At 32.7% G+C, this 17,420-nt stretch overlaps 1 protein-coding gene across 2 annotated transcripts; it reads left to right on the forward strand.

Moving 5' to 3' along the window:
- Positions 1-931: 931 nt before the first annotated feature.
- On the forward strand, positions 932-16,958 carry LOC110625652 (vacuolar protein sorting-associated protein 53 A). 2 transcript variants are annotated; one of them, XM_021771293.2, is made up of 24 exons: positions 932-1,170; positions 1,869-1,963; positions 2,586-2,642; positions 2,808-2,958; positions 4,547-4,617; positions 6,185-6,309; positions 7,735-7,895; positions 7,985-8,126; positions 8,812-8,875; positions 9,465-9,644; positions 9,736-9,780; positions 10,143-10,247; positions 10,327-10,386; positions 10,609-10,686; positions 11,186-11,293; positions 11,390-11,455; positions 12,562-12,639; positions 12,733-12,866; positions 12,950-13,043; positions 13,360-13,437; positions 14,169-14,231; positions 14,873-14,941; positions 15,029-15,124; positions 16,484-16,958. In XM_021771293.2, the coding sequence occupies exons 1-24, from the start codon at positions 1,122-1,124 to the stop codon at positions 16,772-16,774; spliced, it is 2,460 nt and encodes an 819-aa protein (XP_021626985.1). In that variant the 5' UTR covers positions 932-1,121; the 3' UTR covers positions 16,775-16,958. The 2 variants fall into 2 exon arrangements, with proteins under 2 accessions (XP_021626985.1, XP_021626987.1); XM_021771295.2 differs by having other exon boundaries at positions 933-1,170; positions 9,739-9,780.
- The last annotated feature ends 462 nt before the right edge of the window (positions 16,959-17,420 follow it).

The following is a 17,420-nucleotide window of genomic DNA, read 5'->3' on the forward strand; positions in this document are numbered from 1 at the left end:
TAATTTAGTTTTTTGGCTTGGCAAGGAGTACTAAAAATAAAAAAATATTATATAAATTTATTATTAATAATTATTCAATTAAATTAATATTTAATTAAATAATTTTTATTTTATTTTATAATATAATATATTATAAAATTTTAACTCTTCATACATTACAACATCTTACTTTTTTCTCAATATATTAAAATCTCTTGCTTTCAATTAGTCTTCTAATAAATATTTTAATATATTTTATAAAATTCAATTAATTAAAAAGAAAAAGATGATTTGATATATATATATATATAATTTAACTGTAAAAAAATGTAATATAATTTTAATTATAGAAAGTCATTATTTTATTGTTGAAAGGGATAATTTCTATAATAAAATAAATTAAAATAGTAAAAAATAAGTTAAAAATATTTTCAAAATTTTTAGAGTTAAATTTTGAAAATCCATTTTTTTATTTTTAAATTTTCAATTAAAAATTGCCACGTGTACATAAGATTTTGTTTTTCCAAGTTTTCTATAAGAGATAAGAGTGAGTTTCTCCTTCACTATTTAAGCGTATGCATGCCAAATTCCTTCTAAACATTTTTTTTTTTTTTTTGTGTTAAGAGATAAAATATACTGTAAATCGATTCAAAGCCCAAGACCTAACACTTAACACCCAACATTTTTTTATTATGACTGCTCTTTTTTTTTTCGAACTTTATTTTGTAATTATATTTCGTCGTAAGAGATTTCTGGTTTTATAAATTGAATTTGAGATAATATATATTGCATTTAAAAAAAACAATTCTAATATCATTAAAAAAAATTATATTATATGTTAATAAATTATTATAATTAACTAAAGCTATTTTGATCAATATTTTTATTATTTAACGAACCCAATAATCAAGTCCAAAAACCAAATTTAATCCACTGGGATTGCTACAGACCCAGTTTACTTAACGCTGTAGGAAGAGGTCTGTATCCAGCAGATGAACTTCTCTCGTTTTTTCTTTCTCTCGCTCTCGTTCTCGTTCTCGTTCGCTTGCTCGCAAGCAAAATCCATTTGAGCTCGAAAATTTACACCGTCACCAGAGGCAAGATCTTTCTCCATCAATTGGCATTCTTAATTTTCATCTGCAATGGACAAAGCAAGCGCATTGGAGTACATCAATCAGATGTTCCCTACTGGTCTGTTTTTTTTTTTTTTTCATCAATTTTCATTTTCATACCTTTTTTTTTTCCTTCTTGTTAATTGTAACGATTTTGAAGATTGCTTGCTTGGGTCCAATTTGTTAAATCACTGAATTATTAGAACATAGCACTACCTGTAGATCTGAAGCTTGTAAGATAGAAGTAGTTGGAAACTGGTGATTTTTAGTCAAGATTTGGAAGATAGAATGAAGAACAGAATTGGTGTTGGGAAAGCAGCAATAGTAGAATATGGCAACACCTAAATATACCTGTAGATCAGCAGCAGCATAACCTTCTTTGGGAAGGACAGTGAATGAAAAAAATTTCGACATCAATAGATTGCAAAATTTTTGGATTTGTTAATGAGTCAATTGATTTCGGAATTGGGATTGGGTTTTCTCTTATATCAGAGCCCTTATTGGAAGTGTAATAGAAAAAGCAAAAGTTGTAGATTCTAGAAGGGACCATGCAAACGGGAAAATGAGATAATTTTTATGGAAATTTGGAGTTCGTAATTTAATGCAAATATCAAATGTATTATTTGCAGACAATTGTGAGATTTTTGGTGAGCTGAACTAGATTTCTTTTATAACTAACTAAAATTTTAGATACCTGTTATCTTTTCATAGTACTTGTACGTGTCCAGTTTGATGTATATGATCATATTGACTTTATGAAGTGTGGTTGTTGTCCAGAGGCATCTTTATCTGGCGTTGAGCCGCTTATGCAAAAGATACATAGTGAGATACGCCATGTTGATGCTGGAATACTAGCCGCTGTTCGCCAACAGGTTGTGATCTTTTTCTTGTGATGTGTGTATAAATTAACTAATTTTTATAATTCCAGACCAAGCAATATTTGGATCTTCTTATGTATTATCAATTGCCTTTTTAAGTGCATACATATTCTTTCTTTCTCTTGCTATGAAAGAAAATTTATTAAGAAAGAAAGACAGGAGATTGTGGAGGATAAGGTAGCATGCGGTTTGTAGAGGATAAGGTATCATGCAGTCCTCACATGAAATCTATTAATCTAGCATGACTATAAGCAAACACATAAAGAAAAGACTAAAGGATTAATGCACTCTAATCAAGCTGAATGATACTTGAAGAAAGCCACCTCATAGATCATGGACAGATATAACTTTTTTTTTTTTTTTACTTTTGCCAAGAGTTGTAACCATTAATCATTCTTTAAAAGGCTTCTTTATGTGAGAGGCTGAGTCAGTACCATTTCACAAACTTCAAATGATAATGAAAAACATGCCCTTGAGAAGTGGTTTTCTATCAAATGGGAAGTTGTCTTAAATTAAGGCAGTAGTAAGATGCTTATGTATTGCCCCATCACGACATTTGCACCCGTATTAATACATAGTTCTATGTAAGTCTTTAATGGCTGCTATTGTGCTTCAGAGCAATTCGAGAACCAAAGCCAAGGAAGACCTTGCTGCTGCTACTCATGCTGTGGAGGTGAGCATGTATAATGCAAGCTGTGTTTTTATGTAATTATGCAAGTTGGTCTCAGGAATACTCTTCATATCTTAAGTTCAATGGTTGATAATGCTTTTGCCCATGATATTTATGCTTCCCAAGGCCTATTCTTTAGTGGATTTATTTCATTTTATTGGAAAACAGGAACTCATGTACAAGATACGAGAAATAAAAACCAAAGCTGAGCAGAGTGAGACAATGGTTCAGGAAATATGCCGTGACATTAAGAAGTTGGATTTTGCAAAGAAGCATATAACAACTACTATTACTGCTCTTCATCGTCTGACCATGTTGGGTAAGTTGTCTTCTTTTTGTGCTTGCATTTGCTGATGTCTTAAAACTTTTTTTCACTTGCAGATTGAAAATCTTCTTTTTATTGTTTATTTTTTTGATAAGTCACCATGACAATCATGGAATCAAGATTCTAGGTTGGATCAGTAGAGGTATTCTGTTACGAATGAATTATTGTAAGTTCAGAATATTTTGAAATTTAAGCTTTGTATGGGTCTGTTTCTGCAAAACTCGTTTGCTGAATTGGTTAATGCACAAGAGTGATGGATTTATGGTTTACTCACGCATGATGTCTTCAGGTTGGAGATTCCATTTCAAACCTTACTTTGATTTCATGCATCCTTTGATTATTGAAAAGATTTCAGTTGATCAACTTTCTTATGCATGCATGCAGTGTTTTTCTTCTTCTTCTTCTTCTTCTTCTTCTATAAAGAATCCAAGTCACAATGTTGCAAAGCCTCAACAAACTTGTGATGCCAACTGTACAGTTATTCTGACCATGAAAAATAAGTATCACTACAGAGTCTCTCTTTTCATATGGTAATGTTGATTAAACTAGGAAGGACTAGTCCTTAACTACATCAATAGTCTTTCCAGAATTGCATCCACTTGCTGTTTTCCACAGTCAAAACAATTTAATGCAGCAACCTTTGCGGTCCCTGGCTCCCACCCATATTCCCTTGCATAAATCCATTACGGTCTGTATGCTTTAGCTGAATACCCATCATTCTGCACTGCTCTGTCCTTCAGTTACCCTTCTGCAGAAGTATCTGCAGTGTAAATCCCATGAGTACTTAACTACTCATCTAAAAATAGCTTACTTAAAACTATCTCATTTGGTGAAGGAGAACATTATTATAATTCTCTCCCTAAGGTTTCTGCAAGCTGATTTGAATGATGAACTGGAACTTGATACAAATAAGAAAGCTAGAAAATCCACTTCGAGTAAAAGCCAATAATCTACCCTTGAATGGACATAATTTATTCTGTCCTGGACATGTTTTCTCAAACTGAAAATATAAGCCCAAAAAAGAATGACTTTGAAAGTAGAATTTAAAGGCCATTGACTCAAAGTAGCAGTCTTCCAGTGAACTGACCTTACATCAAAATAGATATATCTGATTGTTCATCACTTCCATTAACTGGAGCAATCTCTTCTCTAGGTTAATTTTCAATCCTGATATAGCTCCAAAACAAAGTAAATGCGCTTTAGGAATCACAATTGAATTGATTACTTAATCCTGTGTTTGAATTACTCTAGTCAGGTTTCCTAAAAGAATTTATTCAATGACATACCAGTTGATCCTTTTTCCTTATCTTTCAGGTTTAATTGCTTGTCTATTTTAATCTTTGTGCTCCTTCAAGTGTTTGTTTGTAGTGCCCTTACTTTGGCATTCTATTATTCTCTGTGATTTATTCATCAAAATTTCCTTGAATGTTGTTTGAATTGCACTCATTTCACCCTTATTGTATTCGCTATGACGACAATCTAGCCTTAAAATCTGAAATACATTAAGTTTTACTTTTTTGTTTCAATTTTGAACGGATATTTTGGTTTGTAAATTTTTATGTGCCTTTATGTGCCATGGCAGTGTCTGCTGTTGAGCAGCTTCAGATAATGGCTTCTAAACGACAGTATAAAGAGGCAGCTGCTCAGCTAGAGGTGCATTATTCTTTATTGGTTCTTTTTTTTTAATCATTAAGAGGTGCAATATATTTGAATATGTTGTATCATTTGGATGTCATTTCAATTATTTGTGGTTTGGTCACACCTCTGTAGTTTTAGTTAGAAGCTAAATGTAATCTGTGGTTTGTTTGTCCCTTTTATGTTATTAATGTGCTGACCACTGGTATGAGTTATGTTTATGAACTTTGTAAATAATATTGCTTCTTTCTTAAAATTCAATATTACTGGATCTGAACTGTGAATTTATTTAAAACCATGTCTAGTGTAAAGGTGTTCCATGGTTTTAAATTGTGATTGTGGGTAGCAGAAATAGGCATGTAATGTAACACAATGTTTTTTTGTAAAGTTTTGCAAAGTTCATGAAATGAATAGATATATCATTCTTAGACATCATTAGCATTAATTAATTTGTAGGTAAATTAATTACATAGATAGTAACTATGCAACCAGTAAGTATTAAAGAAGTATAAAATTTCATTTGATGTTCTCTTACAATTCATAATATGTTATAATTTTTAATATATATTTTTCTGAAAAATATTTCAAACTTAGAAAAAAAAAAATACATAAGCCTATAGTTGCCAAACTAAGAGGTCAGAGTATAACTTTAATGATAACAATAATTTTAATCAACAAATATGAAAAATAAAAGCTAAAAAAATGAAAACAAAAGGCAAAAAATAGAAAAATAAACTGAGCTTTTACAAGAACTAGTTGTGGAATAGATATATATAATAAGATGATCCCTAACTTAAATGGAAAAACTTATAAAATAGTGACAAATTGAGAGAGAGGGAAAGAAAACTCTGCTTTTGTTTGCTGGAACATGCAGGAAGTGAAATAAAAGCGAAGAAAACTGTGTGCATGTGAGCTTTTGATAGAGGTGCATTTTTGGGTTAAGGCCGTTACCATTATGTAATGGTGGTAAAGCTGCTACAGTTACTGATCATGGGATGCCTGTGTATAACAGGATAATGGGTAACTGCTCCTCCCCTTCAAAAGCTGCATATAATGGCTACTATGTTGTTAAATCCACGAGGTGTTCAGATGTGTCAAAGGAAAGGATTGTTTATTTCTCTTGGCATATCAGTAACATTTGTTGTCAACTTTCAATCTCAGTTTTGCATATGATATTTTAAGAGAGGTTTGGAGTATTACATTAGATTTTTTATTCACTGTGTCAATTTTGTTGCTTTATGTGGAATGGATTTTTTTTTTTAAGTCATAATTTACTACTTAAAATAAAATGGTACTGCGGTCCTTACCCTTTGAAAATTCCATTATATTTATATCATTAGTGTGTTTATCTTCTTTTCATTTTCTACTGTTTAGGTAGAGTGTTTACTTCTTTTTAATTATGAAATGTCAAATATTGGGAACTTAGGAAGAACTGAAGCAAATATAAATATCTTCCTAAAATATGGTTTCTTGTTTATTGATTTTGTTGTAGTTTCTTTCCCCCTTACATAATGATGTTTGTAGAACTATGTTATAATTATGCTTTTCGTTTTGTTTAATAATGGTGTTTAATGATGTGTTCCAGGCAGTAAACCAATTATGTAGTCATTTCGAGGCCTACAGAGATATACCAAAAATTACAGAACTCAGAGAGAAGTTTAAAAATATCAAACAAATACTCAAGTCACATGTGTTTTCAGATTTCTCAAGGTATGTACTTAATTTGTAGTTTGTGATGATCATATTGTTTCATGAAGAGCAAAAGGATTTCTTTTAGTTTTTTATTCTTAGTAAAGGTTATTTTTTTAATGGTTGTTATACAGGTCCATTCCATTGTGTCTTTTCTTCCTGCTAGAATGTCTATAATATGTCTGCCGAGGTTCTTCAGATTTTGTGGTTGTTGGGTAAATTGCCATATTTGTCTAGTAGCTTTGTGGCACTATTAAGAAATTACTGATGCATCAAAAATAATTTCCCCCCACATTTGGTAGTTTAGAAATAATTCCTTAACTGATATGTTGATTTTGATGTTTGCATCAAGAATGTTATTGTTTTTGTCATCCTAGTTCTGTAAATCATTTAAATTGCTGGATTTTGTGACAATCGAGTAATCAAAGGTGATCAAACATTGAATTTGAGAAAAGGTCTTTTCCCATTCAAGAGATGTTGAGTCATGTAGTTTGGACTTGCATTGTTACCATTTGTATGATTGACATCCAGAATAGTCATATCTTCATCTTTGAATTTCTTAAGGGTAATATATAGACTAATTTATGACAAATTGATAGCTGGAAACCTAATAGAAATGTTTAATGTGAAAGATCTTTGTTCAGCATTTTTTCATCAAATAAAAGTATTATTTGTGTAGTCACAATGCTAAAAAATTTTAATCTTGTTTGCCTCCAATGAAAATACCTATCCAGTTTATTGGGGCAAAGCTTGTTGAAGAAAAACTTCTCTGTTTCATGATCTTCTTGAAGCATTATTTCTTTGTCTTTCTTCCAGTTATTGAAGCGATTCTGAGGGCTCAGTTTTATGTGACTTCTATTATGAGTATCTGAATTTCAGTCTTACATGTGGTAATAAATATAAATATGAAACAGAATATCTATATGTAGGAGTGCTGGCTTCTAATGTATTAATGAACCTATTTCTAAATTATTTTGGTATGTTTTTTATTTAAGTTTTCTGTTGTTTCGTTCTCATATCAACATTTGATGAGGAGTATTTAGTTTACAACCAAATTTTACTGCATGCACATGCATGTATATGGTTCTTATGCTTTCAAGAATATATAAGAAATTTCAAACACCCTTTTTTGTAGTGTGCACTCTTCGAGATTTTCACTTGTAACTCATCTATGTTCCATACAAATTCATATTAAGTCTAGAAACAAAGGCTATTAGAAAGAAGGTAAGAGAGAGAGCTCAAGTAAAATCTGATTTTTGAAGGGAGAGTGTGTGGATATTTCAAGCTGTTATTGTTTATAATTTTCATGATCCAACTTATCTGAGATCTTGTTTGGAAGAATTTATAAATAATACCTGCAAGATATTTAGCTTAACTTGGTCATTCTTTTGGACATTCCAGCTCTGTGGCTCTAATTTTTTAATTTAACCCTCAATTTTATCTCAGCTTAGGTACTGGGAAAGAATCAGAAGAACCTAATTTACTGCAGCACTTATCTGATGCATGCTTAGTTGTTGATGCCTTGGAGCCATCTGTGAGGGAAGAGTTGGTAAATAATTTTTGCAGCAGGGAGCTTACTTCATACGAACAAATCTTTGAAGGAGCTGGTTTGTAATACTTGCTGTATTTAATTAATTTATTTGTTTTCCCTTTGTTATGAGCTTACTTTTTTAATTTTGGAATTTTCATATAATAGAGCTAGCTAAGCTCGACAAAACTGAACGAAGGTATGCATGGATCAAGCGTCGAATAAGAACAAATGAGGAGATATGGAAGATCTTTCCTTCCTCATGGCATGTTCCGTATCGGCTTTGTATTCAGTTCTGTAAGAAGACAAGGTAGGTTGCATATTTCTTTTGAAATCTAGGAACTACTTGCATGATTGAATAACTTGAACAGTGTGACTCAGGTTATACATTTTATTTTAGAAAACTAGAGAAATGAAAAGCAACAGAACATATGAACCATGTTAAATGCCTGTAGACTGGGTTAGGACTAGTTACTGAAGTTAAAGTGGGTACTTGTTTTGTGCCATGCTATTCATTTGATTAGTGAGCCCTTCCTGTGTTTTAGTTTTGACCAGATGGAAATAAGATAATTTGGAGTTGGATGACATATCTAAACTTGCATAGGGAAGTTAATATAAATCTGTTCAGACTCTATTTTATGCAATGTGCTTATAATAGTTTGGGATAATGTTGGATTTTACTCCTTAGGTTCATTAAATCCAGGTTGCGTACCAACTTAAACACATCTAATAGACTTGTAATATTAGGCTTGTCATATCCAGGTCTTGACCAATTAAACACATTCACTAGACTTGTACATATTACTGTAATATTAAACTGAAAATACTATATCCATTCTCTGGTTGAGATATTAAAAGGAAAAATAAGGCTAAAAAGGTTTACACCACCATGTTAGAATCTGAGAAATTAATTTTGGAAGGACCATGAATAGCATAATTTCTATAGGAGGTTGTGGTACCTGCTGTAAAAGGTTTCACATGGTCTGTCTTTTCAGGAAACAACTAGAGGGAATACTCGAAAATCTCAAAGAGAAGCCAGATGTTGGAACTTTGTTGCTGGTAAAGACTCTGGAAAACCTATATTATGAGTTCTATTATTTAATATTTTTAACCATTCTATTCTTTCCTTTCTACTTTAGCAGTGAAACCTGCAATAAATTGCATATCTTAAACTATTTTGAACATATTGGCGCATCTACTGTCTAATGTGTTGAAACTTCATCCGTTTGACCATTGTACTGATCTTTGAATTAGATTAAATACAATTCAAATAAAATCTTTGCACCACTTTAACCTGTGCCCTCTTGTCTGTCTGATAATTTGTTTTTCTTGCATCCTAAATAAATTGGATTCTGTTCTGCGTAGTGCAAATTACTATTAGGGGATTCCCTTGAAGGAGTTTTCCCAGCACTCGTCTTGGGGTTTTGGATTTTTTTTTTTCTGAGTATTTGCTAGCTATTACTTGTCTGACTTAGCTTCAAGCAATTAAAATTGGAGTACCTATCCTCTACCTTTCTTTGGTGATGTTAATCAGATGTGACTGCACAGTACGATCAATATTCCTGTCTCAAGAATTCTTTGATTTCTGGATGCCAGTTTTGCATCTGCTAAGTGCTAATGCTACTTTTGTTTCAAAAATTGTGTCCAGGCACTACAACGAACTTTAGAATTTGAGGATGAATTAGCAGAAAAATTTGGAGGCGGCTCTACTAGTAGAGAGATTGGGAATGAGATAGAAGAAATTGGCAGGGACAGTAATAGTCAAACTGTATCAGATATTCGAAAAAAGTACGAAAAAAAGCTTGCAGCTAATCAAGGAGAGCCTGAAGTATGTATATTAGTCTTCCTTACAGAGTGATAAAATTTTTTCCTAATTGATATATGATTCGAGTCGAATTGCCATTTTTTATTTGTGCTAGCAGGAGAAGGATGAAAGTAAAGATTTATCAGTACCAGGAGCTGGGGTACACATTTTCTCTCTTCATATTTTTAGTCTGTATAAGTTACTTATGGTATTTATTTTTTAATATAGAAGTAGTTTCTTATTTTGTATGTCTTCTGGACATCTGTGCTGCATGGTGCTTGTTTTTGGGCATTAATTGATTTGCCAATCTTCCTGTGAAATCAATTGTAGTTTGGATTGGTAATAATTTCTCAGTCTGTGTTGCATGGCGTGAAGGATTTTGTGGATTAACTTTTTATTAAGCTCTAACAGAATGACTGAATGATTCTTATGCATGGATGCAACGTGCTTTTCTGAAGAATATATTCTTTTTTACCAGATGGTTCTTGTTTATAGACCTAATAGTGGTTGTTGATTTTGCAGTTCAACTTCCGTGGAATTATTTCATCTTGCTTTGAGCCTCATTTGACGATTTATGTTGAATTGGAGCAGAAGACTCTGATGGAGAATCTCGACAAACTTGTTCAGGTAGTATGTGTCTATAAATCCTCAACATGTGCATTATTTTTATGTGGCTGTCCGATGAACTGTAATTTCTTACCAATAGGAGGAAACTTGGGATATCGAGGAGGGCAGTCAGAATAATGTTTTATCCAGTAGCATGCAGGTAAGAAACTGGGTGTGCATCTTATTCTGCATCATGAATCATCAATTTTGTTGTTCTTAGTGGAAGGGTCCCAGGGAGGCCCCCACCTGGCTTGAGAATTAGTCATCTTCAACTTCACCTGCACTATTGCATATTTTGCCATTGAAACAAAGCTCGGTCCTTTATATCATAATTGTTGCAGTATGTTCATTGGAATGACAGTGTCCTTTACTGTGGTGTTAGTTGTTTCTTATAATCAAGAGGAGCTTAAAGAGGTGCAGTGCGCTGACAAAGAACCAGACTTTATATAATTTGTTTAAGGTACCTTTTTCAGAGAATATATTTAAATATTTGTTTTGGTTGGACCTCCTTCAGCATTTCCTCATATCTGTATATTAGTGAGACTTCAATAACCTGAATTCGTTTCAACATAATGCATGGTAGTGCAGTGCTACAGTAATCATTGTTGCATGGGGAAATAAATGTGAGGCACATAAATTAAGGAATGAATTTTTAGTTTTTAGACTCTTGACTAGTGGAAGCATCTTTTCTAATTTCATAGAGAAAGGGCAATACCCAATAAATGATGGTCCCGTTAAAGTTTGGTTGTTAATACTAGCAATAGCAGTAGTAGTAGCAATATTGTTTTTGTAGTTGTTATTTTTGCATATTGTTGCTATATTGAAAAACGGATTTCAAATAAATGCCAGTGTAATCTGATCTGCTCAACTGAGCTTCTAGCTGATTACCAGGCTGCAATGCTACCGCTATGGGTTTATACACTATGCTCGGAGTCTTCTTATATCCTCTTTTCTCTTAGGTATTCGAAAGAATTCTAAAAGCATATGTTGTGAAGCTTAAAGCAAGACTACCAAAGGGTGGTATGGGTATTGTTGCTGCTGCTACAGGCATGGATGGGCAAATAAAGGTATCAGCATGGCTTTCTCTTTGTGTCTTAAGAAAATCAAGTTGTTTATGCTGACTACTAATTCAATGTGTGTAATTATGTCACAATTTTGAGTAGATGTCTGACAGAGATGAAAAGGTGATCTGCTATATTATCAATTCAGCTGAGTACTGCCGAAAAACGGTCAGTTGGATTCTCTATTTATGACATTTTCTTAATTATTTAATACTTGCTTGAATTGTGTCTATGTTTGGCTATTTCCTTGTCAAGATATTAGCAGCTGTTTTAAATAGGTCAGATTTTCCATATTTGAATTTGTTAAAGAAATTTGGTGTCTAGGATTCCTTGTCTCTGGTGCCCCTATTCTCTGGTTTAAGGAATTGTTCATCAAGATTTTCAGAGGCCTTTTCTTGTTGATATTTGCAGCTGAATTGATCATCATTTTACAGAGAATGACAGAATATGCATTTAACTCCACATTACCCTCTGTTGCATTTAAAATAAGTGTGGTCCTTATCCTTGGATAAATGGCAACTTGTTTTATTTTTAATCTTGCTTCTTTTTTTTGTTCAAAAAAAAGTTTGTGGATAAATTCATTTATTTATTTCTTAAAATGTATTATTTATGTGAATCTAACAGTTTGTATTGAATCATTAGCCTAACTATAGGAATCGATGGGTGAATAGCAAGTAGCCAAGAATCGGACAAAAAATTGCATGAATCAAAGGTGAACCAAGTGAATCGTTGTGAATGGATCGATTCATTGATTCATAAAGAGTAGAAAATGGCCTAACTCAAAAAAAGAAAAAAGGCAAAACCCAAGAGAATGCAACAAATTAATGGAGGAAGAATGGGCAAACGGCCCAAGATAGTTCTAGTTATTTTTGTTCCAAAATTTTAACTTGCTAGTTTGGTACTTTGAGCTTGGTCACAACAAAGTCATTAGGTTCACTCTGATTTTATCTTTAATATACGATTTGAAATTAATACACACACACTATCTACAATTAAACGTTTAATACTTTTCAATAAAATTAATAGATAAATCTATATATATTTCAATTGATTTTCAGAAGTTGTATTGAATCTTACAATTTAATTCGATTCTCAATACAAAAAATTAGGATTTCAATTCTCGATTTGACAACTATGGTATTATCAGCACTAAATGAGGCAGTGTTAGGTGAAACATTATAATTTAGTTAGCCATTCACATTTTGTTACACATCCTTGCTAATGTTAATACACTTGCATGAAGTATTTGTAAACTTGGTTCAATTTTCTGGCAGTCAGGTGAACTGGCTGAAAGTGTATCCAAAATCATTGATCCTCAATTAGCAGCAGGGGTGGATATGTCAGCAGTTGAGGTACAATAATTTCTATTTAGTTGATTAATATCAAAGGCCAAAGCAATCTTCTATTCTTCTGTTTATATATCTCTGAGAGATGCAATTTTGCAGGAGGAGTTTTCGGGACTTATTACAGAAGCATTAATGACTCTAGTGCATGGCCTGGAAACTAAATTTGATACTGAAATGGTGACGATGACACGTGTTCCATGGGGAACACTTGAAAGTGTTGGTGACCAATCAGAGTAAGATTATCTTTGTTAAGGATCTAGTCATGGACTAGGATCTATGTAAATTCCATACAGTAACTATAATCATCTTCTTGCAGGTATGTCAATGGCATAAATATGATCCTTACAAGCAGCATTCCTGTACTTGGAAACCTTCTGTCTCCAATTCATTTTCAATATTTTTTGGACAAGGTGATTATAAAGATGATCTTAGCCCATGGTGATTGAGTAGGGGAAAATGATTTTACTAATCCTTTGCTTCCAATTGTAGATCTTGGACCTAAAAGTTGCTGAATTAACATTCAGTTTCTGTTATTTATCAACACAATCAATTTTTTTTAACAACCAATACAAATATCTATTTGCCCCTCATTATTTTTGAGAGTTAACGCACCTTTACATATTTTCTTTGCTTTCATTTAACATTTTGGTATTAGGAGCCAAAATTGATTCTAATGCTTTAATAGCATGCAACTCCTAGTGCTAATTTTCCTTTTACCTTGTGCAGCTGGCATCATCTCTTGGTCCACGATTTTATGCCAACATTTTCAAATGCAAGCACATATCAGAAACTGGAGCACAACAAGTAGGAAATGCCATTGTTTATTATTTCTTAAATAAATTGTGTTCGTTAAAGAAAGATCAATTGGAAAATAAAATGAATAGCTTTTAAGGTGTGGTGTTTAAACGGCATTTGCTAAGATACAGACTATTATACTGCTGCTGCCAACTTGTGTATCAAAGTATGAATTAATCCTTTTTCACATGATTTGTTTCATTAGGCTTTCCTTGTGTTGATTTAAGTCTCAGGCACGAAGGAAATTCTCATTTTGCATCTATTAGAAATCAAATATAAGCCTGTAACTCATATGAAGATTCTTTGATATTTATTATGCTGAAGCTGCTAGCCTGCAATTTGTTGATTTGATTAGCCATTTCCTTTTCTATCTTTGATAAAAAATTTGTCTGAGAATTCTGAACTGTCCAGACTACATTATTTTGTGATATGCCCAAGTATCATTTCATGACATGGTTACATCTTTGCTGACGTACCTGAAGTATCAAAAACCCTACATCAATATTTATATCTAAAACTTTGAGATGCATTTCTTCCAAAATTTAGAAAACTAATTTTGTTTTAGTTGAGTTGGAAACTGGCATACAACTATTCTCAATTTCTCATTGATGAAAGCAAGCAAATTATGGAACATTTGAAATAAGAACTCTGTAGATTTGCATTCTCCTTAGAACTTAGAACTATTGTTTGTGGTTGTTTCATGTAACTTGGGACTAACAAATGGCATGATGCTATTGCAGATGCTTTTAGATACTCAAGCTGTAAAGACGATTCTTCTAGAGATTCCTTCCCTTGGTCGACAGGTAGTGTGCATCCAAATACTTAAAAGTATGATCAAAGGCTGGAACAAAATATGCTAATTTTCTTTCTCATTTACAGTCAACAATCTCCCTTTCAATTGACTGTATGAAATGAAGCTGATTTTTGGAACTTGTTCTTTGGATCAGCAAAGCTTTTATTTGTACCTGACACCTGGTTTCCTAAGGAGTTACTGAAATTCCTGCCAAAGATGGGATTGTGATTTATGGATTAGTGTAATAGTCTAAGTCCGTATGATAATCAAGAGAAGTTAGCTCAAACCAGCTGGCTCAAAATGGCTAGCCCCATGGTAGCTTAACAGTTGGGCTTGGCATACCTAGACTCCCCACCCCCTCCCACCCCCCCAAAAAAAAAAAAAAAAAAGAAAAAGGACTGATATGGTATAGAAAGGAACTGGTTTATTGCAGTAACCACCGTTCATGACTTTGTCCACAAGTTATATTTTCTTATGGGGTCAAGAAAATGCAATTAATTCTTGTCCAGCAACCAAGTATTTCAAGGACAAGCTTCAATTGTTAGATTATCATTTTCATGATCTATGAAGTCTGATCTCCGTTCAATTTCATTAACTACCCTGTACCCGAAATTATCGTTTTAACCATATGATTTTATTTTACTGAAACAGACATCAAGTGCCGCTAGCTATTCAAAGTTTGTGAGCCGTGAAATGAGTAAAGCTGAAGCACTTTTGAAGGTCTTGATCGTGTTATTTTTAGGCCTCAATTTGTCTTGCTTAGTACAGGTTTCCATTTCTGATTCAATGTCACTTTTCTTTCTACAGGTTATACTCTCCCCGGTAGATTCTGTGGCAGATACATACAGGGCATTGCTACCTGAGGGAACACCAATGGAGTTTCAGCGTATCCTGGAGCTTAAGGTTATTGCTTGTTCTCCTTTTATTTCTGTGGTTTAAGTCTTCTTTTCTAACAAGTTGATTTCTGATAATTTTGCATTTAGAGCAGCAAACTACTAAAATCACTATCATTAATTTAAGACTTTCACAAGATCTTCAACTGCTTCCTATTATTCAGTATTCACAAAGTCATAATGCAAGTAAATAACCTATTCTGGCGCAAGACTGAGTTGTGGATAGCTTCTCTTTTCTTACAAGTCCCTTTTTTCTAAAGGCAAAAGAAAGTTAAATAATTATTAACTCACTCTTATGCTATAAACAAAACTAAATGTGGACAACTTAAATATGATGCAGTACACCACCAGCCCATTCCAGCAAAGCGATAAATACCCAAATACTTCGAAATTAGAAACTTATAAAATACTTGACTGCAAGAAGATGTATGAAAGGACAAGAAAGTAAGCTTTTTATGAAATGTAGGCTATGATTCTATGAAATTTTGTTCCAATTTTTTACATCACGCACCAAATTTTTTTGTGCTTGCTTCATGACTTTAGCTACTCTCCCTGTAATTAATTTTAAGTAAGCATGAATTTGCTCAACTTCCATCATCTGTATCATAGATACTTTGGCCGTGTTCAGCTACTTTTTTTTACCTGCTGGATCTTTGTGGTTTGGAATTAGGTTTGCTAAACAATGAATTCAATTTTGTTGCTTGGTGATTTTGGGTGGCATATGGATAAACTGATTACCTTTTAGTAAAATCTTTAATGTTATGTTTGAATATCAACTTTTAAAATTAAGGATTGGGTTCAATTTTAGTAAAGATTATTAATAAATTGTCAATTTCAGAGAACATCAGTTTATTTATAAGGAGCTTGTTAGAGTGCATTTGAACAAAGTGAAAGAAATTTAATTGAATCCTTGCTGTGAAATCACATTCTTTGGATATGTCCCTGTACATTAATATCAGGTGCAGAATGAGTTCCTCCCAATGTATAGTCACAATTCAAATAGTATGTCGTATTCTTTTCATCTTTAGCTGCATTGAAATTGTATTAATGGCAGATAAGAGAACTAATGACATATATTTCCTAGTGTTCATCATCACTCGTTGTGCAACTCAAACAATAACTTTATTGACTCTGAAACCTTTTAAAATGCGTTAACCTATTCCACATGTAGAGTTGCAGTTACTATGAAGTAGTTATTGTGCACTACCAAATTATATTCTACAACAATCAAATAGGTTCAAATGGTATGCTTGTGAAGGTGGCTTTTAGTTTTCTGAAACATATGTGACTCAGAACTTTTGACAAAACTTGCATGCTTTTACATGAAATTTCTGCTCTTTTAACCGTTGGGACTCGCACACTTGCTCAGGGTCTTAAAAAGGCAGATCAGCAGAGTATACTGGATGACTTTAACAAACAGGGGCCAGCAATTACACAGCCTTCGATTGCACCTTCAGTTGTACCTGCTGCTGCAGCTGCTCCAGCTCCTGCAATTACAAATCCAACGGCTGGATTTATCACTTCCCGAGAAGATGTGCTTACAAGAGCAGCTGCACTTGGACGAGGTGCTGCAACAACTGGGTTCAAGAGGTTCCTTGCTCTAACAGAAGCTGCTAAAGACAGGAAGGATGGACCTTTTAGAAAACTCTTCAATGCCTGAGATGTTCATATAAAATGTAAGCTTATGTGCTTTGGTTCTTCCTTCATTCATTTATGAGAGATATGTGTTTCTTTTCTTGACTTTATTTTTTATATTACAATGTCAATACCCAGGAAAGAAAATTTTGTATAAAACTTCCAGAATATAAAATAATTCAATGATCAGAGAGTTGTCCTTTAGGCTACTGATAGAACTGCTTGCCCCCATCCATCCCCAGGGTTCCTTTTTTTTTTTTTTTTCTTCTTCCTACTTGTTTATTGTATGGTGATTTTTCAATTGCATTAAACTACTTAAGAAAGATCAGCATATTGTTCAAATATAAAAATGAGTTCTACGTCAACAAATTATTTTTATTTTTTCTGTTTTGAAAAATTTTAAAGAGGATGGGTTGACGGATTGTGGACACCTCTTCTACAAAATGATTTTTCTTTTCCCCCTTTGTACAAAAGTTTAGTCTTATTTTTTCAATTAGTAAAAAGTAATAATTTTTTTTAAACAAAGTATTGTTTTATTAATAATATAATTGTATACATATTTTTATTATAATTGGTCTCAATTAATTATACTCGAATTCAAGTTGATTACGTAAACATAAACCACTTTTGTTGAGTAAGAGATATTATATATTTTAGATTATAAATAAAAT

This window comes from Manihot esculenta, chromosome 1 (genome assembly GCF_001659605.2).
Source record: "Manihot esculenta cultivar AM560-2 chromosome 1, M.esculenta_v8, whole genome shotgun sequence".
NCBI lineage: Eukaryota > Viridiplantae > Streptophyta > Magnoliopsida > Malpighiales > Euphorbiaceae > Manihot > Manihot esculenta.

Coding starts and splice junctions, on each gene's coding strand:
- LOC110625652 (XM_021771293.2), top strand. CDS start 1,122: ATGGACAAAGCAAGCGCATTGGAGTACATCAATCAGATGTTCCCTACT. Junction 10,248..10,326: donor ATCTCGACAAACTTGTTCAG/GTAGTATGTGTC, acceptor TCTTACCAATAG/GAGGAAACTTGGGATATCGA. Junction 13,044..13,359: donor TTCAATATTTTTTGGACAAG/GTGATTATAAAG, acceptor TACCTTGTGCAG/CTGGCATCATCTCTTGGTCC.